Genomic DNA, 24946 nt, shown 5'->3' with positions numbered 1-24946 from the left:
CACGTGCAGTTTTAAGAAATAATATAAAGCGTTCTCTTTAACCAGTTCCCCCAACACCTTGCAAAACTATGGTACAGTATCACAACTGGCATGGCAAAGATACTGTCAAGATTCAGAACATTTCCATCATCATGAAGATGCCTCATGTTGTCATTTATTGCCACACCTGTCTTCCCAGTCCTCACCTCCTATAACACCTGACAACCATTACCTTGTTCATTTCTATAATTTTGTCAGGTTAAGAATGCTCACACCTGTAATCCCAGCACTTTGGGAGGCCAAGGCAGGGAGGATCACAAGGTCAAGAATTCAAGACCATCTTGGCCAATATGGTGAAACCTCATCTCTATTTAAAAAATACAAAAATTAGCTGGGTGTGGTGGCGCATGCCTGTAGTCTTGGCTACTCAGGAGGCTGAGACGGGAGAATCACTTGAACCTGGGAGGCAGAGGTTGCAGTGAATCGAGATCATGCCATTGCACTCCAGCCTGGACAACACAGTGAGACTATCTCAAAAAGAAAGAAAGAAAGAAAAACGAATGCTCTAATTCTATACATGGAATCATACAATAATTAACCTTTTTGGGGAGAAGAGATAGAGTCTCGCTCTGTCACCCAGGTTAGGAGTGCAGTGATAATCTCAGCTCACTGCAACCTCTGCCTCCCAGGTTCAAGTGATCCTCCTGTCTCAGCCTCCTAAGTAGCTGGGACTATAAGCGTGTGCTGTCACTCCCAGCTAATTTTTGTATTTTTTGTAGGCAGGCTTTCACCATGTTGCCCAAGCTGGTCTTGAACTCCAGGCCTCAAATGATCTGTGGGTCTCAACCTTCCAAAGTGCTGAGATTACAGGTGTGAACCACCATGCCCAGTAGTATTTAACATGTAGAGGTTGGCCTTTTTTCACTCAGCATAATTCTCTGAAGTCATCCAGGTTATTGTGTGTATCAATAGTTTGTTTCTTTTTATTGCCAAGTAGTATTCTATGGTATTGTTCCACCATAGTTGGTTTCACCCATTAAAGATCACTTGAGCTTTTAGTTTTTAGCTGTTACAAATAAAGCTGCTATAAACATTCATATACAAATATCATATAAACGTAAGTTTTTATTTCTCTGGGAAGGTGCTCAGGAGTGCGGTTGCTGGGTCATATGGCAGTTGCATGTGTAGTTTTGTAACAAACTGCCAAACGTTTTCTAGAGTTACTGTACCATTTTACATCCCTACTAGCATCATATAAATTTTGCTCACATCCTCACCAACATTTGATGTTGCCATTATATTTTGTCCTTTCTGATAGGAGTATAGTGATAACTCATTTTGTTTTTTTGTTTTATTTAGATGGAGTCTTGCTATGTCGCCGGGCTTGAGTGCAGTGGTGCAATGTCGGCTCACTGCAACCTCTGCCTCCCAGGTTCAAGTGATCCTCCTGTCTCAGCCTCCCAAGTAGCTGGGACCCACAGGCGTGTGCCACCATGCCCGGCCAATTTTTGTATTTTTAGTAGAGACAGAGTTTTACCATGTTGGCCAGGATGGTGTGGATCTCTTGACCTCGTGATCCGCCCACCTCGGCCTCCCAAAGTGCTGGGATTACAGGCGTGAGCCACTACACCAAGCCAACTCATTCTGGTTTTAATTTGCATTTCCCTAATGGCTAATAATACTGAACATTTTTCATGTGCTCATTTGCCATTTGTATATCTTCTTTCTAAGTGGATTGTTTACATTTTTACTGTTGTGTTTTTAGAGTTGTTTAGATATTATAGATACTAGTCCTTTGTTGGGAACCTTCAATTCCACATTTGTCACTGTAATTTCATTAAAACTACTCTCCTTGAGGTCACCTCTGAGCTTTGAACTTCCAAATCCAAAATGTTCTCACTTACTAGCTTTCATCTTATTTGCCCTATTGTCAACGTTTGAGCCCTTTGACCACAACCTCCTTGAATATTTTTCCTTGGTTTTGATAATAATATACTATACTTACTATATTCCTACTTTTCTGACCTCTACTGCTTCATCTCATTATACTGTCCTGTTTCCACATGCATCCATCAAATATTAGTATTTCCCAGGATTCAGCTCTATCTTAGTTTGTTTTCTGTTGCTATAACAGAATACCACAAATTGTCTAACTTATAAAGGGAAGAGGTTTACTTGACTCATGATTCTGCAGGCTGAGAAGTCTGTCAGATGGCTGGCCATGTCTGGTGAGGGCCTTGTGCTGCTTTGTAGCTTGGTAGAAAAGTGGAAGCAGGGAGACGGCCTGAGCACTAGATAAAAAAGGGACTGGAGCTTCTATGCTTGCCAACCATTCCTGCAAGAAAGCCATTAATCCCTCCTAATGACCTAATCACCTCTTAAAGGACCTACCTCCCAACAGTGTCACAATGGCAGTCAAATTTCAACATGTGTTTCAGAGGGTAGAAATCATATTAAACCATAGTAAGCCCCCAGCCATCTGGTCTCTTTTTCAGTCTTCAGCCTTTTCTTGGTTTATTACATCCACATCCGTGGTTGCAACTACCATCTATGTGCTGGTGATTCCACATATGCTTTTCTAGACCAAACCTCTTTTTTTGTACCTTGGATTTCTATTTCTCATGCATTGTTAGACAGATACTCTAACTTATACTCAACATTTCAAAATAAGAATTCACTGTCTACCATAGTCCAAAATGTGTTTATATTCCTGTACCTTCTACTCTAATTAATGGTATCACTGTTAACCCACTTGACAAAACCAGGAAAATGGGAGTCACATTTGACTTTTTTCTTTTTCTTTTTCTTTTTTTTTTTTTTTGAGACGGAGTCTCCCTCTGTGTAGGAATATAGTCGTGCCATCTCAGCTCACTGCAACCTCTGCCTCCCAGGTTCAAGCAGTTCTGCCTCAGCCTCCCAAGTAGCTGGGATTACAGGAGCCTGCCACCACACCTGGCTACTTTTTGTATTTTTAGTAGACAGGGGATTTCACCATCTTGGTCAGGCTGGTCTCGAACTCCTGACTTCAGGTGATCCACCTGCTTCATCCTCCCAAAGTGTTGAGATTACAGGTGTGAGCCACCATGTCCGGCTGAGTTTTTTTCTTTCACTGCCACATCCTGTTACTCCCTCATCTTAAAGATTTATTTGTTTCGTCGTCTTTAGTCTTCTGCCGTACTTAGATTTTGGTTGTATCATTTCTTGCCTGGATTATTGCCATAACCTTGCAGATCTCCTTTCCTGCAGTACATTCTCTAGACTCCAGTCATGGTAAACTTCGTAATGCTCAAATCTCACCATATGACAACCCACTTCAAATCTTTCAGTGATTCCTCATGTTCTACCTTAGTGTGTGTCATGGTTTCCCACTGAAGAAGCCCTTAACACCAGGGGAAACAACTTAGGCTTTACATGATGGTCTCAAGAGAAGTCTGAATTGGCTAGCTACAAGCACAACTTGTCTTCGAAGTCTCATGTTTTCACTTAAAATTTATAAATGTGTATTTTACTCACTTAAATCTCTGTTTATGTAATATATAATTAATGGATTTTCCAAAAATCTTCAAGTAAAATTCATGTTTCAGAAGATGATTATGTGTATTCTCCAAGTTCCTTCACGCATACCACCATACGTATTCCAGTTTGAAAACTGTGAGCCTTAGGTTAAAATGAAAAGCATTTTGTACTAAAACTTTCTCCCTCTAGGTTCCATTTTCTTTCTAGTATGACCATGTGCACTGTGGCCTCCTGCCATACCAAACCTCTTAGAGTTTGCCAGACAGACCCGGTTCTTTCTGCTTTTACATATGGTGTCCCTTCTTCCTGAATGTATTTTCCTTCTCTACTTGGAGAACTCCGACCCTGTCTTTCTAACAGTTAATATGATAATTCCCTTTCCTAGAAAATTTGGGTTCTTGCATTACTGTGCTTTTATTATACCTAATAGTCATCATCTCTGATATCCTACTTAGTTTTCTGGCATAATGTCTTCCCCTCAACCCTATGCAGTTACGAAGATTGTATCATATTTTATTCTTCCTTAGAATAGTGTCTGACATTCAATAAATATTTATAGACTGTATGAAATAATCCCAAACTCAAAAGAAGATGATGACCTTTAGATCACTAAAACATTGACCAACCAGGCTTCTTTAGGGATATTATTGAAGGATTCTTATTTGGGTGAGAAGTTGCCTCCTAAATATTTGTTATGGTACTATTAAACCCTAAAATTTTATTCTTCTGGTTTTTTTTTTTTGTTTTTTTTTTGAAACAGAGTCTCTGTTGCCCAGGCTGAAGTACAGTGGTGTGACCTTGGCTCACTACAATGTCCACCTCCCAGATTCAAGCACTTCTTCTGTCTTAGCCTCCTGAGTAGCTGGGATTACAGGTGCCCACCACCACACCCAGCTAATTTTTTGTATTTTTAGTAGAGATGAGTTTCACCATGTTGGCCAGGCTGGTCTTGAACTCCTGACCTCAGGTGATCCAAATGCCTCGGCCTCCCAAAGCGCTGGTATTGCAGGTGTGAGCCACTGCCCCAGCCAAATTCTATTATTCTAATAGTGAAAGAGATGAGTTAAAAATACATCATCTCCATTAGCACTTTACCTACATACTGAAAGCATGTGGGCACAGTGGCTCACGCCTGTAATCCCAGCACTTTGGGAGGCAAAGTGGGGTGGATTATGAGGTCAGCCTGACCAATATGGTGAAACCCTGTCTTCGCTAAAAATACAAAAATTAGCTGGGTGTGGTGGCATGTGTCTGTAATCCCAACTACCCAGGAAGCTGAGGGAGGAGAATCACTTGAACCCAGTAGGCGGAGGTTGCAGTGAGCTGAGATCATGCCAGTGCACTCCAGCCTGAGCAACAGAGTGCGACTCTGTCTCAAAACAAAACCCTGATCCACCCAGACATTTGAAATTTTTTATATCCTTATCAAAGCTAGATTAACTTTACATTCATGATAGTATATTGTAGTCTACAGTATTTCAATTTGTGATAGTTTATAATCTAGTAGTAATTTAATGGACATATACAAGTGTTCTAATTTTTAAAATTGATAATATTTTTTAAATGTGCCAAGCTTTTTTTTTTTTTTTGCCTTGCAATTCCAGCTTCCTTGCGCTCAGAACTCAACCATCAACATGCAGCTGCAATTGATTTGTTACGGCATAATCATCATCAAGAATTGGCAGCTGCTAAAATGGAATTAGAGAGAAGCATAGACATCAGCAGAAGACAGGTAAGTAGAAGTATTCTGTACTCTGATTTCTTAAATATGAATAGATTGAATGTTCATAATTTTCTGAAAATTATTCTGTAATAACTCTTATTTTCAGTAGTGCTCACATTCTATTTATGTTGAAGAGCTTTATTTTATTTTTTTTATTTATTCAAGGCAGGGTCTCGCTTTGTCACTGAGGCTGGAGTAGAGTGGCATGATCACAGAAAGGAGCTTAACTGTCAGATAACTACTAGAGCAGCACTAAACTAAGTCTGCTTTCTAAGCCATGGGATGTGTGTGCTTTAGGAGGGCCTCTTAGATGCACATTCTTTTTAGATTATAGGCAGTGGTGCCACAGTTATTCTTCAAAATCATAAAACTTACTGAGAATGTAAGAGCCCTGTGTTCTAGTCTCAGCTCAGCCACTGATTATAAATCATCTTTGGGTGTTGGTTTTCTCATCTGTAAAATGGGAGAGATGTCTTTGATCTTTTGGGTTCCTTATAACCTGACGTCATTGAAGCTATATTCATATACATACTTCTTATATGTATGGAAAGAGGAGAAGCCTTGAGGTTTTCTCATTTCAGCAGTTTGCTTTTGAAGAAGCAATGTCAGAATGATTACATTTGACATTCCAGTATGTCATTTTCTTCCCCACAGATAAACACAGAAATCAAATATGTAGAAAACTTCTAAAAAGTACTTGTTTTTTACAGAGTAAGGAGCACGTGTGTAGAATAACAGATTTGCAAGACGAATTGAGACACAGAGAGCATCACATCTCTGAATTGGATAAGGAGGTTCAGCACCTCCATGAGAATATAAGTGCCCTAACCAAAGAACTGGAATTTAAGGGGAAAGAAATTCTCAGAATACGAAGTGAATCTAACCAACAGATGAGGTATGCCATTAGTTACAACAGAAAGAATATGCAATGTGATCTGAAAAACCGTTGTGCTGATATTTAGTAATCTATGCCTATTTTTGTGACTAGACTGCCTTTCTAGTAAAATATTGAAGACCACTTTTTACTTTATTTGATGAGTATATTATAATGTAGAACACAGATGAAATGTTTATATCCTGAATGATATACATGTATTCATTGGAAATTGTATATAATTAACTGAAATTTTTAAAAAATGTTATTTGCAAAAGCATTAAAGGAGACAACTTTAACAAAGCCAAAAGTTTATAGCAGAAAGTAAGTAGCTTAATTTAGGCTGTTTACATTAATTTTCTATATATTATACCAAAAACCATTTCAAACCTGGTAGAATAATAGAAAGTTTTGAAAGCTTGACTTCAGAATAACATTTTCTTAACTAAAAATAAATTAAACAGGTTGCATGAACAAGATTTAAACAAGAGGCTTGAAAAAGAGTTGGATGTCATGACAGCAGACCACCTCAGAGAGAAAAATATCATGCGGGCAGATTTTAATAAGACTAACGAGCTACTCAAGGAAATAAATGCAGCTTTACAAGTGTCGTAAGTTATATTATATGAGAAAATTCATATGTGGATAATAAATTTAGGACGGCTGAGTTTAACCTCAGATTAGCTGTATTTTGACTCTAATAAAAAGGATACTTTAAAAATAAAATTTTAGTACTGTGTTACAGATGGTAATTCCAGTGCTATATGTTCTTTAATTAGGATGAGCCAGTTGAATGATGATGTTTTATCAACTGAGACTGCAACAGTTCTGCTAGAACAGTACTTATCTAAAGAATGTCCCTTAGGATCATGAACTATCATGCCATGGTGAAAACTGAAACTATGGCTATTATATGTTACGTAAAAAGAATATATAGTGAACAATAGGACTATTATGATCCTATATGCACACTAATAAGGTATATTTTACAAAAATATCAAAATATTTTAACAAATACCAACTTTTAATAGTAATGGTTCCCTCAAGAGAATGGATTAAGAGGTACCAGAGATGAGAAAGAGCAGACTTTCTTTTTATGTACTCTACTTACATATTGTTTAAATTTCTACAACAAGCATTTAATCATCATATGATTTTAAAAATCAATAAAGGAAAAACATTACAAATAAAGTTACTACTCATATATAGTAACTACAATATTGTTAAAACCAAAATTTGTAATTCTTATTTAATGTTCTTTGAAAACATTTAATAACTCCTTTCCTAGATACTTATAATACTTATAAACTGATATAGCTAATACAGTTTCTACTCAGTCCATCTCTGTGGCCTAAACCCTGGTCCAACGTAAGTTATTTCAGAATTAATCTACTGTAAGCTGCTGCTAATAATTTATTCACCTTTAGTCTCTCCTCTTCCAATCAAATATATATATCCACATACTTCATTAAAGTCACAGTAGTGACTAATTCCATTATCCTTCATGTCAAAGTGAATGTAAACTTGTAGCTCCCACGTGCCTTTTTCTACATCATGCAACATCAACCCTTATTCCTTATTCCATCTACTGTCTTTTTATCAGCCTAGTGGATTTTCTTGGTTTCCTGTGTTGTCCTCTACAGTCTAGAATAACCTCCTATGTTGTTACTGTTTAAGTATTATCCTCAAATCTAAAAATTGTTTTCTTTTATGTCATTTATGTGACCAATTTAGTCTCATGGTAAAGATTGTTACATACATAGGTACCACCACCACACATACATAGACACACACATATTCACTTAAGCCACAGCAGAAAAAGGTCCCCAGTGGTTATTTACTTGAGTATGCTCTGAGATGAGTTGCTCTTTCTGATGGACATATTCAGAATTTTATGTTACTTAAGCACCCTACAAATGTTTCATGAATGAATTTTATGATTCTTTCCCCATCATATTTACCACTTTTTGAAGTTGCCTTTAAATGGTGAAGAGACTTGTGTTACTTCCCTGATCACTCTGATTTTGGTGTTTGCTGTTATTTAATCCTTTTGGGCCTCCTAACCTCATATTTTTGCAGAAATGATGTACAATAGACCTCAGTTCCTTGGCTATCATTTTTTCCTGTCCTCAGAGTTATTCATCAGACAGAGACTGAAATCTTGGCATCCCCTACTTCATTCTCTGAAAAATCATAGTCACATAAAGAAGAACATCAGTCTGTCTGTGTGTCCTATCTCCTTAGGAACATTAATTTACAAAGAGTAATGGTGTGTCCTTGTTTTTGATTTACTCTGTCGCATATGGTTTTGCTTATTATAAATCTTCCTAGTAGGTAGCAAATAACTTAGTTTTTTGTTTTATGATCATTTATAATAATTGAAGAATTATTTACCTTTAAGTAAAATATCTGCTTTTCTAGACCCTCCTTTCATTTTATGCTTCCACCTGGGTCCATGCTAACCAACCATGCTTCTTTTTTCATCAGAAACCTACTACCAGCATGTAATTACCCTCTAGCTTTAGGTGTTTACTCCTTTAGTTAATAACAAACACATATCAAATTTATTTTTGATCAGCACTGTCCAATAGATTGTCTGTGATAATGAAAATATTTTGTATCTGCTCTGTCCAGGTTAGTAGCTTCTAGCCAAAAATGGCTATGGAACACGAACTGTGGTTAGAATAACTGAAGAACTGAATTTTTAAATTTCATTTAATTTTAATTAATTTAAATGTAAATAGCCATATGCAGACTAATGGCTACAATGTTAGAAAGCATAGTTTTAGATAATTGGTTGTTTCTGTTCCATACTTTTAAATACAGCCTGCTTGGATCTGCTGAATAGTTTGGATTTAGGCAGGTAGTGAGCAGAGAGAGTTGGTTCCAACTTGTGAAGCTGTGGGAAACAATATATGAATTGTTCCCTCCCTGTTCCAAAGGACTAGGGGATTCTATTGAGTTCCTTATAGCACCTTGGCTTTAAAACTTTGAAATCAGAAGAGTCTTGTGGATCCCTAGAAGGTGTTGGTGGTGAGAGCTCAAGGAGACATAGTGTAGTCTGGCAGGCCAAAGCATGATGCTGAGGAAGCTTTGGGGCAGCTGCAGCTTCTTGCTTCTGCTTCTGCCCCAAATCCTGTTTGACTCTCCTCCTGGAGAGGGAAGGGTGGGGCAACACATATATGTAAAGGATAGAAAATACCCCATAAATCTCTAAGTATTGTAGAAATTGTGATGAGGTCTATATTGCTTATAAATGATGATTATTAGAAATTGTATTCTCTGGTGCTGGAAAGTCTTCAATTTTCAGCGAGTTTCATAGAAATTTTATTTTATTTTTCAGTGAGATAGTAGTAAAAACTTGAAAATGTGCTGATTCTGGTTTTAGAAACGAATGAGAGAATGGGCTATTTGATTTTATCTAAATGATTTATTCCATAAGTAAAGAAAGTTTAACCTAAATGAAACATTCTCTATAACTTGAGGTCATGGCCGATCTTTTATTATGTAAAAAAAAAGGTGGTTCTGAGATTACTATTGATTGTTTAGGTTTACTTAACAAAAAATAATATCTTGAGAGAAATGTGGAGTTTCTGGACTCAAATAGGTCAGTAATCCCTTATTGAAAAGAAGCACTCCATCATACCTGAATTACTTATTTTTTTTTAAGTTTCAAGTCCTTTTATGTATAATACTCAAATAACTTTTGTTGTTGTTGTCATTTGATTCCTAATTTACCATTCGGGTTAGTTTTGTAAGCTTTGTGAGATACGGAAGTAGTCTTGTCACAAATCAGAGTCTGTGTGTAATTTATGGGAAAAGAAAGGTTCAGCATTAAAGGGCTACAATTGCTATATTTTCTTTATTTAAGAGTGTAGAAAACGATGATGGAGTTTTTTCATCTTTATAAAATTGAAGTTCTAGTATATATGTGTGGATAATATGCTGATGTTTGGTTTTGAAACAATAGTATACTATTTTTGGCTCTAAAATTCACTGATTTTATTTTTTTATCCTTTTTTTTTTGTTAATAGGACTATAGCTTGAAAGCTTTGTATACAGGTTTTTAGGCATTTGTAATTAAGGCCTGTTTTGTCCATGAATCATAGACATTGACCTGTATATTCTCAGAGCCAAAGAAAGCAGGGCATGCATGCCTGGTGAGAATCCATCCGTGGCCCTAATTAGTAATTTCATATGTTCTACTTCTCCTTTCTCCTTTTTACCCCCTTTCTCTTCTTTCTTCTATCACTTTCAATGGAAATCTGTAAAATTTGAGTAAAAGGCTATACTTGTGTGGTACTCTCAAGGAGGCATTTCCCAGGCTTTAATCATTCATACTCAACCTTGGGAATTGGGTCATTTCTGGCTACTTACAATATTATTTTCTTAATATTTCTAATTGGCTCATTTTAACTTAAATGCTTAACAGGAAAACTTGATAACACTACAGCAGAACATTTATCACTACTGAAAAATTTTATCCTTTATTCTAAATAGAAGCTAAGCTATAATTATATAAATGTAAATTTTGCGAAAATAAAACGTTACTAGATTTTAGCTAGCATTTATGCTGAAGGCCTGCCTGTTGTGAAATAGAGTTAATAAATGTAAGTTAATGAAGGCCATTTAAGATATATAGACCCAAACTATTTTTTTCTTGTGATTAGAAAGATTAAAGAACAAACTTAAAAACAACTGTGTTTCCAGAAACAGAAAACCAAACACTGCATGTTCTCACTTGTAAATGGGAGTTGAACAATGACAACATTTGGGCACAGGGAGGAGAACATCACACACCGGGGCCTGTTGGGGGTGGGGGTAAGTGGGAGGGATAGTATTAGGAGAAATACCTAGTGTAGATGATGGTTTGATGGGTGCAGCAAACCACCATGACACCTGTATACCTATGTAACAGATTTGCATGTTCTGCACATGTATCCCAGAATTTAAAGTATAATTAAAAAAAAATGTATTACCAGTTGTTCACACCTGGGCTAAATTTTAGAAGCATGCTGGTTTTGGGAGCTGCCTACAGCAAATGAAGAAAGAGAAAATGTTGACTAGTCTTGACTTGAAAGGGATGTTGGAATAGTACCAAGTTTTCTTTCTATAAGAATTTTGAAAGACTAGTAATTATTGAAATATATTTGCAAGTTAAATCTATATCATATTACTTACTTGTTCTCTCCTTTAATGCTTTCCTCTTTGTGTTTATATGGATTATGTTTTTTTCTGTTTAATCAAGTATATTTTCCTATTTAATATCCTGGTATTTTTCTTATTCAACATTTTTGGTGATGTAAAGATACTGTATTAGTCTGTTCTTGTGCTGCTAATAAAGACACGGCCAAGAATGGGTAATTTGTAAAGGAAAGAGGTTTAATTGACTCACAATTCAGCATGTCTGGAGAGGCCTCAGGAAACTTACAATCATGGCGGAAGGGGAAGCAAACATGTCCTTCACATGGTGTCAGGAAGGAGAAAGGCCAAGCAAAGGGGGAAAAGATTTTCCTTTATAAGACCATCAGATCTTTTGAGAACTCACTATCATGAGAACAGCATGGGTATACCTGCTTCCATGATTTACTTACCCCCCCACCAAGTTTCTCCCATGACACATGGGGATTATGGGGACTACAGTTCAAGATGAGATTTGGGTGGGAACACAGCCAAATTATATCAGATATTTTATAGAAAAGTTTAACTGATAACAATTCAATAGGCAAAGGATATTTAAGCTAAATAAAAACGCTGCAACTTGGGTTCAGGGACAGTCCTTTATTATGCAAAACGTGGTTCAGAGATTGTAACTGATTGTTATAGATTCACTTTACCTTAACTTTTCAATGAACAAAAAGATAGAAATAATAGTTTTAAATAGGCTTTAAATTTAGTTCTTTAGCTACCATTTATACCAAGTATTCTTGCTCAGCTGCAGGAAGCAGTTCATAAATTTTGTACTCTGCTTTTAATGATAAAGTGTTCCAGTGACATCTTGTGGCTTCTCCAACATAAAACCCAAATTACTCTCTCTTTGACTAGATTAGTATTTCCCAGCTTTCTTAAAATGTTTGTCCGTAAAATATGGGAGAGTTAACTCTGCCATACTGGGATAAAATGCAAGGTTAACTTTATGTGAGTTTAATGAATCACATTTTTCACTTGGCCTCTGTTTTCACAAAAGTAAAGATAGTGGAACTTACACATTGTACAAGGTTGTTCAACCCACGGCCTGCATATGCAGTCCAAGATGGCTTTGAATATGGCCCAACACAAATTTGTAAACTTTCTTAAAACATAAGTTTTTTTCTTTTTTTTAGCTTATTAGCTATCATTAGTGTTAGTGTATTTTGTGTGGCTGAAGGCAATTCTCCTTTAAATGTGACCCAGGGAAACCAAAAGATTGGACACACCTGTTGTACAACTACCTCACACTGATCTGATGAAGTCCCAGCTGATCCTGAGATAATCATTCCTCACTCCATACTTCCTCATTGCCTTCATACTCCCCGACACCCTAATTGAGAACTTCAGCCAAGGGGGATGGATAGAGAGCCTAATAAATGATCTCCAAGTCTTTACCTTGGGCTGAGTTTGTGGAGGGATTTTATGGCTCTCAGAGACACTGAGATTCAGATACCTCTATAGGGTTTTGGGTGGGAGAAGGAGTATATAACTGATTTCTAGAAGATAGATCATCTACAAGTTACTCAGTATTCACAAGTGAATAATTTTTCTAAAAATCTTTATTAACAATAACTTTATTGAACTGAAGTTTCTATCCTTTATATCCTGAAAACAATAAGATTTTTAAAATTGTTCTAATTATTTGCATTTTCTAAAATTGACAGTGCTTATTCTGCAATTTAGCCAGCAGTTTCCATTTGTATTCTCTTCAGTCTGCCCCTTCCTGTATTCTTAGACTCAGCAGGATGTGTCACCTGCTCTTAAAAAGTGGCCCCTATTTTAGTGTTCAGGGCATTCAGGCCTATTACCACCTCGTATTATTAGGTTTAGAAGGGAACATAATTCTCTTACCTGATGAACCTTTTTTACAGTTTATATGTATTGGCTGATAATAAAGAATTTTTAAACTTCATTTTCTATAAACCAGAAAAAAATGGTGTCATACATGTGTCCTTTGTTTTTCTTTCATCTGTATTTCTTTTCCTTTTTATATATGTAACCAAGACTTACGTTGTCCCACAATATTGTATTTGTGATAAGCACTTGTAATAGTAAGCCTGCCTTTCTAGTATCAACCCTGTATTTGTCAGGTTAGCATCATTCAACATATAATTTCTTCTGCAGATCTTATCTCCAAATATACTCTTCATCTTATCTCCAACTACCCTTAAATGACTTACAATGACTTCTTCAGAAAGTAACCTGCAAAGCATTTTATAATATTATCTACCCCTGTAAAGCCTTTAATATATAACTACTGCTTTTGAAGCAGTCGTATCATTATGCTTAAAAGTTTTAAGGAAAAAAGTTTTGTTTCAGATTTGTGTGTTCAACCAGTCTAATTTTTTTAATGTAGGTATTATAGAAGAATGTATCTGAGTGATATCAATGAGCTAAAGGCTTTCTTGTTTTCAGATTAGAAGAAATGGAAGAAAAATATCTAATGAGAGAATCAAAACCAGAAGATATACAGATGATTACAGAATTAAAAGCCATGCTTACAGAAAGAGACCAGATCATAAAGAAACTAATTGTAAGATATTTTGATTTTAGTCTAACCATGTTATTAATCAATAGATATTGATTGGGAAAATATGGGACACTATTTTTAAGTAATCCTAAGTGAAAGTAGACAAAACAGAACATGTGCATTGTGATTGAAAGTTTATTGAAATGTTTATGAATAAAGGTAAATATAAAGTACTTTTTAAAATTTAAATTTGGCTTTACGGTAAGGGAATTGTATGCCTTTGATATTTTTTAAAAGAAAGTCTCTTTAATACATATTGAATGTTTAATAATATGTCACTGCCAGTATACAATTAATATACCATTGAAGTGTGTGTATGCATGTGTGTCACACATGTAGAATTAGGATTGGCTAGCAAGGAAAAGCCAGCACATCCATGTATTAGCCTGTATTGTACACTAACAAGTTGAGAATATTGATTTCCTAAAATGTGTCCTAGCAAACACTAATCCAAAATTTTTATTCTATAGAAAAATAAATGTTCCATAAACCAGCCTCAGAAAAGTTGCATGCTTTCTCTTGGAACGTCAGTAACACTGAGGTTCTCTCTTAGAAAGTCAGTAACAATGGATTCTTAATGGCTCTGAAGTTTATCAGCTAAGAAATACAGATTTAACAATTAATATACTCTTTAACTGTTGATATCTTCAGTTGAAGACTGTGGACTTTCGCATGCAAAAAGAGCATAAGAGCAACATTTATTTCTGAAGTCCTTTTTACTCTATGCATCTCTTTTTGCATTTAGGAGAGGTAGCCTGTTGTCTGAGACTAAAAGTTCCTGCTGAGAGAAACAGATAGTAGATTGGGGATCACAGATGGAATCAGGGAGCAGGCTTTGGAGAGATGAGTGCGTACTGCTTCAATCCACCAGTCACCCAGTTTTGTACATATTGTGAACATGAGCACAGGCCTTATAGATTGCTCCATCTGATAGCTGCAGACTCATGGAAAATTATATTTCACACATGAAATCAGCAGCATGGTAAATGTATTGAAACTGTGTTCCATAGAAATAGCTATTAATTCCCATTTCTTACCAAAGAGGTGTTACATATGTAATTGTGTTTTATCCTCATAGGGAATACAGTAAAGCAACTTTCCAAAGTAACACAGCTGATTAGGGAAGAGCCAGTCACGTAACCAAGGGTAGTCCATACTCCTTCCACAACAACCTGATTCTGTGGACTGTGAGGCACATAGGTCAAGATTAATGACTTGAATGACAGTGGTGACTAAGAGAGGCATAAAGAATTCTAGATTTCACTAGAATCTAGTTCCTCTAGAACACAGCCCTGCATACTCCCACACACTGTTGTATTTACTTATGGCCTTCCCACATTCTGCTTGCTTAATTGGCACCATCTTGTTGGTGAAGCCAAAGGTAAAGGTTTTATCTCTATATGGGCATTCACTTTTTCCCTGTTCTCTGATTACCATTGCTATCATAAATTAATATCTCAGATTAGATACAATCAAATCTGTTTACAGTACTGAAGAGTAATGAGGCTGAGTGTGATGGCTCATGCCTGTAATCCCACCACTTTGGGAGGCTGAAGCTGGGTGACTGCTTGAGGGCAGGAGTTTGAGTCCAACCTGGGTGACATAGTGAGACCTTACCTCTACACACACCAAAAAAAAAAAAAAAAAAAAGATTAGCTGAGTGTGGTGGCATATACCTATAAAAAGAAATAGAAATAAAGATTAATGATATAATGTCATCCTTATCTGTGGAAACAATTCAGTCATGCCCAGAGCCCCATGAATGTAAGTTAAACCTGCCCAAACTGCATAGTCAGACCTGTGAGACAGAGATGGGCCCAAATAAAACATTTAGGTCCACTTTTGAAGGAAAAGGGTCAAGTGCCTGAGTATAGGGTTTAAAAGGTATTGAAAACTTACCACCCAACATTCCTTAAGACAGCAGCAATCAGGTCTAGAAGTCTTTAAACAAAGTCTATAAATCTTCATTCAGGTTTATATTAAATTTTAAATGAAATGGCATTTCTACATTTATGTTTTTAAAATATTCCATAGAAAATATTTAAAAGATGTTTATAATTCTTTTGCATAGGAGGATAATAAATTTTATCAGCTGGAATTAGTCAATCGAGAAACTAACTACAACAAAATGTTTAACTCAAGTCCTACTGTTGGTGTTATTAATCCATTGACTAAGGTATGTGCCGCAAACACTGTAGAATAGGAATATGGTTTAAAAGGTCGTTAAAAATTTGGTGAAAATATTTGGAGCAGCATAGGATAAAGCTCCCCAAAAAATGTTTTCTTAAATTTAATAATCTAGCACTAAAACATATGAATTTTTATATGTTCATTTTCAGAATGAAACCCTGAATAACACTCCTACTCCTTTAAATATATTTTACCAAAAGTATAAAACTTGGTTCTACCTGTTTTCTTATTTCCAAAGAAAACTAACCTTCTGGCTCTTTGTAAGACAATTACTTGTAGTTTTTGTTTTGTTTTTGTTTGTTTGTTTGAGATGGAGTCTCACTCTGTCACCCAGGCTGGAGTGCAGTGGTGCAATCTTGGCTCACTGCAACCTCCAACTCCCGGGTTCAAGTGATTCTCCTGCCTCAGCCTCCTAAGTAGCTGGGATTACAGGCACATGCCACCACACCCGGCTAATTTTTCATATTTTTAATAGAGGCAGTGTTTCACCATGTTAGCCAGGATGATCTCCATCTCCTGACTTTGTGATCCACCCGCATCAGCCTCCCAAAGTGCTGGTCTTGTCATTTTCTTACTGCTCACAATCCTCTGCGGAGTCCAGAAAGACACTTCAGCCCTGGATACCCAATGGCTGTTCAAGGTTTAAGGCCTAATATCTTAATGGACCTTGGGTTGGACATGTATTTTGTTGCCTACCAATCATCATAGAAGGGCTTTACTTCTCTGTCTTCTGACCATTCTTTTTGGTTCGGTTGGGTTTTTTGTTTTCATTTTGGAGATGGGATTTCACTGTGTTGCTCAGGCTGGTCTCAAACACTTGGGCTCAAGCGATCCTCCTGCTTCCAGCTCCCAGGTGGATGGGATTATAGGTGTTTGCCACTTTCCATGGCTTTATGACTGTTCTTAATAATTAAAATTGAATATGACTTATTTTGATACTTGTTACTTTCTTAGGACAAAGAGAAGAGCCGTGAAATGGCCATGGCCAAGTCTTACAAATCTTTGTACCCTAGCTTCCCATGGTTCCAATAATGTTTTGGGTATAGTAGATACTTAATAAATATTTATTCGGTTGCAAAATTTTATCACATTCCCTGTAAGCCACCACAAATTATTCTGTGATAAAGAATAAATGATTTTTATATGTATATATACATACACATACACACATATATTGGCTTCATAGGAATTATGAATCTTGTAGCAGAAATCAATAGTAGAATAAATAAAAGTGCTAGTTCTAAAGCTGTTTTTTAAATTCAGATTTTATTAAGTTTCTCATCATGCCTAATCTTGATTAGGCCTTCACCCAGAAATTTTCCTTTCAAAGCTCATGAAACTTCTCTATTAAGAACACTGAATCTATCCTTCCTTTACAAGTTAAAAGTGTCCCAAACTTTAAACTTGAATGTTTTCTAAAACAGAATGACTAGAGAGGCATGTAGCTGTATCTCAGAGTCTAAAATACTGCCTGGCAGATAGAAAGCTCTGAGTGAATAATTGGTGAATGAATATTAGTTTTAGTTTTAGTTTTTAAATTCATAATTTAGGGTGAAATAAGATTTTAATTATAAAGAAAGATTATAAGACTTGTGGAAAAAAGATATACTAAAAATATTCCTTTTATTATTTGCTTTATTGCTATTAAATTTTTTAGCTACAAAACCATTACTGTAGAACTTTTAACAGTGTTCTTTTGATTTCTTAAAATAGAAGCCTTAAGTAGGTTTAATTATGCCCTCTGGTGACTAGAACAAGAAAGTGCAAAAGAAAGTTCTTCCTAAGAACTTTTGAACTTCTTTTGACTTTTTAATAGTGATTTTAGTTTTCACACATAGTTCTGAAAAAGACATTATTGTTATTTTCTTTTTCTGATTATGCTAAAATAGGATTCTTGTCAGAGACTCTGCAAGTCACAGAATATGACAGGAAAATGTTTAGACAATAAGATAAAGTTTCATCTTGCATATTAATTGCATTTTTTCTCAAACTCAAGTTATTTTCCAAGGAACTTTACAAATTTTATTAGTATATATCTAATTTGTAAAACATGAGAATATTCTAAATAATAATATGTTAATTTTTATTTCTCATAGCAAAATGATGAACATTGATTCTAGAGATGTGAATAAAATACTTTGAGAATAAAGTTAGTGAATTGCAAGCTGATAGATTTTGATAATATGCAAGGAATTTGTCTTTTTATCTCTTAATTGTAAAGACTCATTAAAAATAAATTGATTACTATTTTATAACCTTTAAATTTTGAAAAATATGAGCCAATTAATGATATTGCCAATTAATTTGGAAATTAGACTTAATTATACAGATATAATTTTCTCTCTTCAGAAAAATAGACGTCACAGTGAATTTAAAACTAGATTATTTCTCTGAGTCAGCTTTAGGTCTTTAGTAGAAATGTGTGATTTGTTTCAAACTACATTGCCAAGCATTTTCTCATTCCTTTTTTTTTTTCCAGGCAAGAACTGCCTCCCTTTGACAGATGGCTAAATTTCATGGACCTCTCTTTTAAAATTATGTTTAACTTTGCCCCTTCTCCTAATTTTAGCCTAAATCCATTTAACCTTCTATCTGCAAGACTTGCTCTCTCCCCCGACCCTTTTTCCCTTTTCTTCCCAAAAGGGTATTCTTTACCCCTTGGCACTCTTTTTACCTTCTCCCATTCCTTGAGAATGTCTCCTAATATTTCTTTCTGTCCCAGTAGCATGTCTGTCTTTGAGGATTCCATGTAGATAAAAAACACCTCCAAGGATTCCCAGACCACAGTTTGGGTAACACTGGTTAATTAATTTAACATAAAGCTTCCAAAATTTTCCTATGCCAAATTTCTATCTTCTGCCTTCCTATTTTCTCATTTGTCCTCATGCAGGGACTATCCTCACATGTATTATTTTTAATGCAGCAAAAGAAGAAGAATGATAAATCACCAACAAACAGGTTTGTGAGTGTTCCCAATCTAAGTGCTCTGGAATCTGGTGGAGTGGGCAATGGACATCCTAACCGCCTGGATCCCATTCCTAATTCTCCAGTCCACGATATTGAGTTCAACAGCAGCAAACCACTTCCACAGCCAGTGCCACCTAAAGAGCCCAAGACATTTTTGAGGTGAGACCCGTCTCACCAATGGTTTTTCTTTTCTTTTTTAACTTGGAAAAATTTACCTTCTTACATTGCAGAAATCACTACTTTAAGAACAACCTAAGAAAAACTACTATGAAATATTTTCTTCAAAGTATATTTATCACCTCTCTAGAGAACTTCCTTTTGACTGTGTTAAAAAGATTTTTTTCTAATTTCTAGTCACCAGTCAATTGCCTAAGTACTTGAAGAGGTGTTAATGCAATTTATATGCTTAGAATTTTAGTATTTATGCATAATTATTTTTAGTATTGTCACGAATTTTTAAATTAATGATCTATTCTTATTGCAGAACTGTAAAATAATTTTTTAATTACTAAGTAGTTTTTGTTTTTTATATGTTTATTTTTTTCCCTCATTTACCAAGATTATTTATAAATATATATATTTATATATATTTATTGTCAAAATAACATACATAAGCTCTGGGAACTTAAATATACTTAAGCAAAAACTAAATTTAGAAAAAATAAATAAATTTTTAAATTACCATTCCAATTTTGTAACCTTGCAGTTGTTGATTAAATGTATTAGCAAATTTTGAATGAAATGCAAATTTCATTAGAAATTTAGCCATTAGATAAAGTCAGAAAGTACTGTTGTTTTATGCTGATCTTAGTATTACTGATTTTTTGCTGCTTTAGGTTTTTTTCATATTTTTACTAAATCTTAGTAGTGCCACTAGTAATAGTTTTACAAGTAGGTAGGTTTTTTTAGGCTAAGTTATTAATTACATAGTAATGATTAACAAAAAAAATAGCAAGAATGAAAATAGTCAGATACACCTCTGAATTTGTCTCCTGCTAAATATTTTGTGTTGCTTATTTTCCCTTGTGCATGGATATGTTCAGGTATCAATAAGATGCATGTGCATGAGCTCAAGGAACATGACTACTGGAGTTTCCATTACACATTGTTGCGTGCCTTGTAATTTTCCCCAAAGACGGTAGGGATTCTTTTGTTTTCTTAAGTAGCGCAAAGAATCTTTAGTTAGAATTAAGATAAGTATAAACTATATAACATTGGTAATGGGGGGAAATTATATTTTTAATGTACTCTTTTTTCCTGGAGTATTTGCATAGGGAATTATGAAATGAAAATTTAATATAAAATGCATATAGTAAAAAGTACTAGTTACTTTAGTTATATTTAAGGACACATCTGTAAGATCAACTAAAAGAAAAAAAGGTGCTGAAGAGAGAAACATTATCTTATTCTCTCTTATTTCCCACAGTTCTTACTGAATTTTTTATTCCAAGAAGGTGACATTTTTGCAATTGTTTTTTGTGATTGTTGTGATGTGGCTCCTCCTTAACTGACTTCATTTGAGCTGCTGATGCACTCTTACGCTCTCATGGAGTGGAGAACCGATTCTAGTGTCAAGGGAGTAGCAAATCTTTAAAACACGACTTCCAATGTGGGGAACCCATAGTGGTAATCTATGCTGATGTTTTATGTGCTTTTGCCTTCATTTTGCAAAATGACTTAATGCTGGGTTATATGTCTCTCTTTTTATGAATTCAGTCCTGCTCAGAGTGAAGCTTCTCCAGTGGCTTCTCCAGATCCTCAGCGCCAGGAGTGGTTTGCCCGGTACTTCACGTTCTGAAAGAATTGTGCTGACACAGCTCTGTATGGACTGTTACTAAGAGCATGACTTTATACAGATTGTTATGTAAATAGACTTCCTATGTCAAACACTGTGAATGAGAAAGTATTTGTCTTTCCAATTTGAAAATGCACTGTATTACCTGTGATATTTATTGTAATCACTCTGTAAGGTACTATATTATGTGTGTAATTATAACTGTTATTTTTATTTGAGATGAAAGAGTCTTTAACCTTTGTAATTACTGCATAATAAATTTTGTTAAACAACAATAATGCTTTTCATTTTTTTCTAAGTTTTCTTTAATTTTTAAACAGTTTTTAATTCCAGGTAAGACTTGTCAACAACTTTACTACATCATAATTATGTCATATCAAATTATTTGACTTCAGTAATCAAAACAAAATCAGGAGAGGGAAATATAAACTATTGTTTCATTACAATGTATAATTTTACTAAATTATTCTCTAAATTTACAAAGCTAGAATGAAAGTGTTTATATAAATTGTGGGCTTTCAAGTATATAAAATACTGTCGACTTTTAGGTTTGTTTGTTTTGTTTTGCTTTTTTGATAGTTGAGATCTAGAACTTTAGTACAGTTAGTATCTATGATTAATACTATGTTATATTGCCAAAAGTCACTAGGTGAAGAATAGTCAGTTTGATTTTAATTTGTCTTAAAAGCCAATTTGATAGTTTTCTAAGTTGACATAATTAATAGGGAGCAAGACATAAGGATTGGGAATTCAGGAAAAGAAAGAGTAAGCTATGGATGTTTTGAAACATGACATGTGTAAGATAGATAAAACCACAGGTGTGGATGAGAACAATAAGGAAAGGGGGTAGAGGATAGAACTTTGGGAGAAACTAACATGTCAGCAGCAGACAGGGCTTGAATGAGAATGAGACGTAGAGTTATAGATCCAAAAAAGCATAGTGTCCTAGAAGAAGCAAGTTTCAGAGAAAGCCAGCAGCCAGCCAAAAATGTTAACTGATATAGTTACCAGGAAAGGCAAAAAATGAAGTGTCCATTGACTTTGACAACTACAAGATGGTCTTAGCAAAAGCAGATTCAGGGTAACACTGGCAACAAAAGCCAGATTCTAGGAAAGAGGGAAATGGAAGTCAAGGAAGTTGAGACAGTGAGTAAAAACCTCTCTTTGAAAAAATTTAGTAATAAAGGGAAGAGAAAGAGAAAGGAAAGTCATAGACTGGGAAGGGTGAAGATGGGCTTTGTTTGTGTCTTTAGGAGACTTTTATCATGTTTTTATGCTGGAGGAGAGAGAGAGAGAGAAATTGAAAGGACAGGAAGAGAAGGGAACCAACCACCTATAGAATACTTGAATCTTCTTCATAACATCCCTGACTGAACTTTTATACTTCCAGTGATAGGAAGCTCCTTTCTGTGAGGCTAGCACTTGCTGTTCCACCAAGTATCTTAACCTCTGTGACTCAGTCTTCTGGGCTATATAATAAAATATACCTTCCACCCTACCTTTCCAGAAGATAATATGAAATAGCTTATGAAAGGTCTAAGGAAAGGTATAAATTTCCACAGATGAGAAAATAGTTGTCTTGAAAAGTAGAAGAGCAAATATATTAAAAAGCTGTAAAAGGATTCTCAGGGATAATTGAGATCAAAAACTATACACATTGACACCTATCAGCATGATTGTGGGTTTTAACCATCTTCAGCTACTAGCATGCAAGTTTTTAGGAAGGGATATTTGGACTTACCAGGATTAGGATAGTGCTGGGTAAGTACAACAGAAGGAGGGAGGTCCAAGGAGCCAGGGTTTTTGCAGAGAAGTGATCATGTAAATGTCATTATAATACCCTTATTACTTTTATGCTAGGATTTTAGAAGTAAAAGCACAGTGAACAGATAATTGCATTACCTTAGATGTCAAATCGATTTTTATGTAGAGGTCAAGATGCTTAGTTCTTACCTCATTCTGTTACTTCTTCATAACCAATTATATATAGGTATTAAATTTCACTAACACTGTATCTTAAAAGATTTACCTTTTCATCATCACAAAACATTGAGTTTCTAACTTGTGGCTTTTCTCCAAACTGATTTTAAATCTGGAGTGAAGAGATAGGTCCTAAGGGGTGAATAGTAAGGAATATTTTCTTTGTATTTACAGCAGTCTGTACTGCAGCTCAAGCAAAGAGGGCATCTTGATTAGCTAAACCATGATTGGTTTGTTTTTCTGTGTCTTTTGTTATGTTGTAGAGAGTGTTAATGTGGATTAGAGGGTGGGAAAGGAAAAATGTTAAATACAACATAGTTGGAAATGCTTATTCATGTCCACAGGAACTGTATACAAAAGTTGGTCAAAAAGCCATACAAAGGCCAGGCATATCCGAGCACTTTGGGAGGCCTAGGCAGGTAGATCATCAGGTCAAGAGATCAAGACCATCCTGGCCAACATGGTGAAACCCCATCTCTACTGAAAATACAAAAATTAGCTGGGTGTGGTGGTGCGTGACTGTAATCCCAGCTACTCAGGAGGCTGAGGCAGAAGAATCATTTGAACCTGGGAGGTGGAGGAGGTTGCAGTGAGTGGAGGTGTAACCCTCTCAAAAAAAAAGGAAAAGCAATACAAATTAAAGATTTAGAAAAATATATCACAATCAGGTTTCTTAGTTAAGTATCAGATTCCAAAACTGTGTTAATGATAAAAGCATATGAAAATGTTTGGAGAGCAATGTCTTGCTTTGAGTTCAGCTAAAAATTATTCATAAGTAGTCTCTTGTTTTCATAAATGAACATATTCTATCTAACAAAATCAACATTATTTGAAATGGAGATATTCTTTGAAAATAAGATGCCTAATTTTTGTTTTTAATTTTTAATGTTTTTTTTTTTTGAGGCAGGATTTCACTCTCGCCCAGACTGGAGTGCAGCATCATGATCACAGCTCACTGCAGCCTCAACCTCCTGGGCTCAATCAAGTAATCCTCCCACCTAAGGCCCCAGAGTAGCTTAGACTAGAGCCGTACACCACCACACCAAGCTAACTTTTATACTTTTGTAGAGATGAGGTTTTGCCATGTTTCCCAGGCCGGTTCCGAACTGCTGAGCTCAAACCATACTCTTTGGCCTCCCAAAGTACTGGGATTACAGACATGTGCCACTGCATTTTCCTTTCATTTTATCACAAATAGTTTAACATTCTCTGTCATATGACACCATTGTGATACTGGATTAAACTTATATTAATTTTGGTTTGGAAGGTTACTACATATTAACCACCTCTGGTAATCCCAGGAATATTATTGCTGTAATTTTCTTAATGTAGCAGTATTTAATTTTAACAATATAATTCTGATTTGCTGATAGTAACAGTCAAAACCTGTTTGAAATAGACTACAGAGCACAGAAATAAACCCTCACATATGGCCAATTGATTTTCTTTTTTTGTTGTTGTTGTTTTTTTTTTTGTTTTGTTTTCTTGAGATGGAGTTTCGCTCTTGTTACCCAGGCTGGAGTGCAATGACACGATCTCGGCTCACCGCAACCTCCGCCTCCTGGGTTCAGGCAATTCTCCTGCCTCAGCCTCCTGAGTAGCTGGGATTACAGGCAGGCACCACCATGCCCAGCTAATTTTATGTATCTTTAGTAGAGACGGGGTTTCACCATGTTGACCAGGATGGTCTCGATCTCTTGACCTCGTGATCCACCCGTCTCGGCCTCCCAAAGTGCTGGGATTACAGGCGTGAGCTACCGCGCCCAGCCCATCCATTTTGTTTCTAATTGAGCTTATTTGGATCTCTCTTCTTGGTTACTCTCACTAATGGTCCATATATTTTTTAATATTTTCAAAGAAGCAGCTTTTTGTTTAATATATCTTTTGTAATTTTTGTTTCACTTTCATTTAATTCTGCTTTGATCTTTGTTATTTCTTTTCTTCTGCTGAGTTTGGATTTTCTTTGTTCTTATTTCTCTAGCTCTTTGAGTTTTGACCTTAGATTGTTTATTTGTGCTTTTTCAGACTTTTTGATGTAGGCATATAATGCTATGACCTTTTCTCTTAGCACTGCTTTTGCTGTATCCCAGAAGTTTTGATAAGTTGTGTCACTATTATCATCAAGTTCAAAAACAGTTTCAATTTCCTTCTTGATTTCATTGTTGGCCCAAGGGTTGTTCAGGAGCCGATTATCTAATTTCC

General features: G+C 35.5%; 1 protein-coding gene across 28 annotated transcripts in view; it reads left to right on the top strand.

The window, feature by feature from the left end:
* The window catches only part of FAM184A (family with sequence similarity 184 member A), a 119813-nt gene extending 98774 nt beyond the window's left edge, over nucleotides 1-21039 (top strand). For 4 of the 28 annotated variants that reach the window (XM_078369997.1, XM_078369996.1, XM_078369989.1 and 1 more), the window contains 7 exons: nucleotides 5100-5227; nucleotides 5929-6113; nucleotides 6557-6703; nucleotides 13698-13815; nucleotides 15884-15988; nucleotides 18893-19128; nucleotides 20686-21039. In XM_078369997.1, the coding sequence (XP_078226123.1) occupies nucleotides 5100-5227; nucleotides 5929-6113; nucleotides 6557-6703; nucleotides 13698-13815; nucleotides 15884-15988; nucleotides 18893-19128; nucleotides 20686-20767 (1001 nt within the window). In that variant the 3' untranslated portion in view covers nucleotides 20768-21039. Of the gene's footprint in view, nucleotides 1-5099; nucleotides 5228-5928; nucleotides 6114-6556; nucleotides 6704-13697; nucleotides 13816-15883; nucleotides 15989-18481; nucleotides 18651-18892; nucleotides 19129-20012; nucleotides 20108-20685 lie in introns of those variants that run through there. The other 24 variants (XM_078370003.1, XM_078369995.1, XM_035296595.3 and 21 more) reach the window with 13 other exon arrangements.
* The last annotated feature ends 3907 nt before the right edge of the window (nucleotides 21040-24946 follow it).

This window comes from Callithrix jacchus, chromosome 4 (assembly GCF_049354715.1).
Source record: "Callithrix jacchus isolate 240 chromosome 4, calJac240_pri, whole genome shotgun sequence".
Taxonomy (NCBI): domain Eukaryota; kingdom Metazoa; phylum Chordata; class Mammalia; order Primates; family Cebidae; genus Callithrix; species Callithrix jacchus.
The sequence above is the reverse complement of the archived record's forward strand: the minus strand, read 5'-3'. Positions and strand labels throughout refer to the sequence as shown.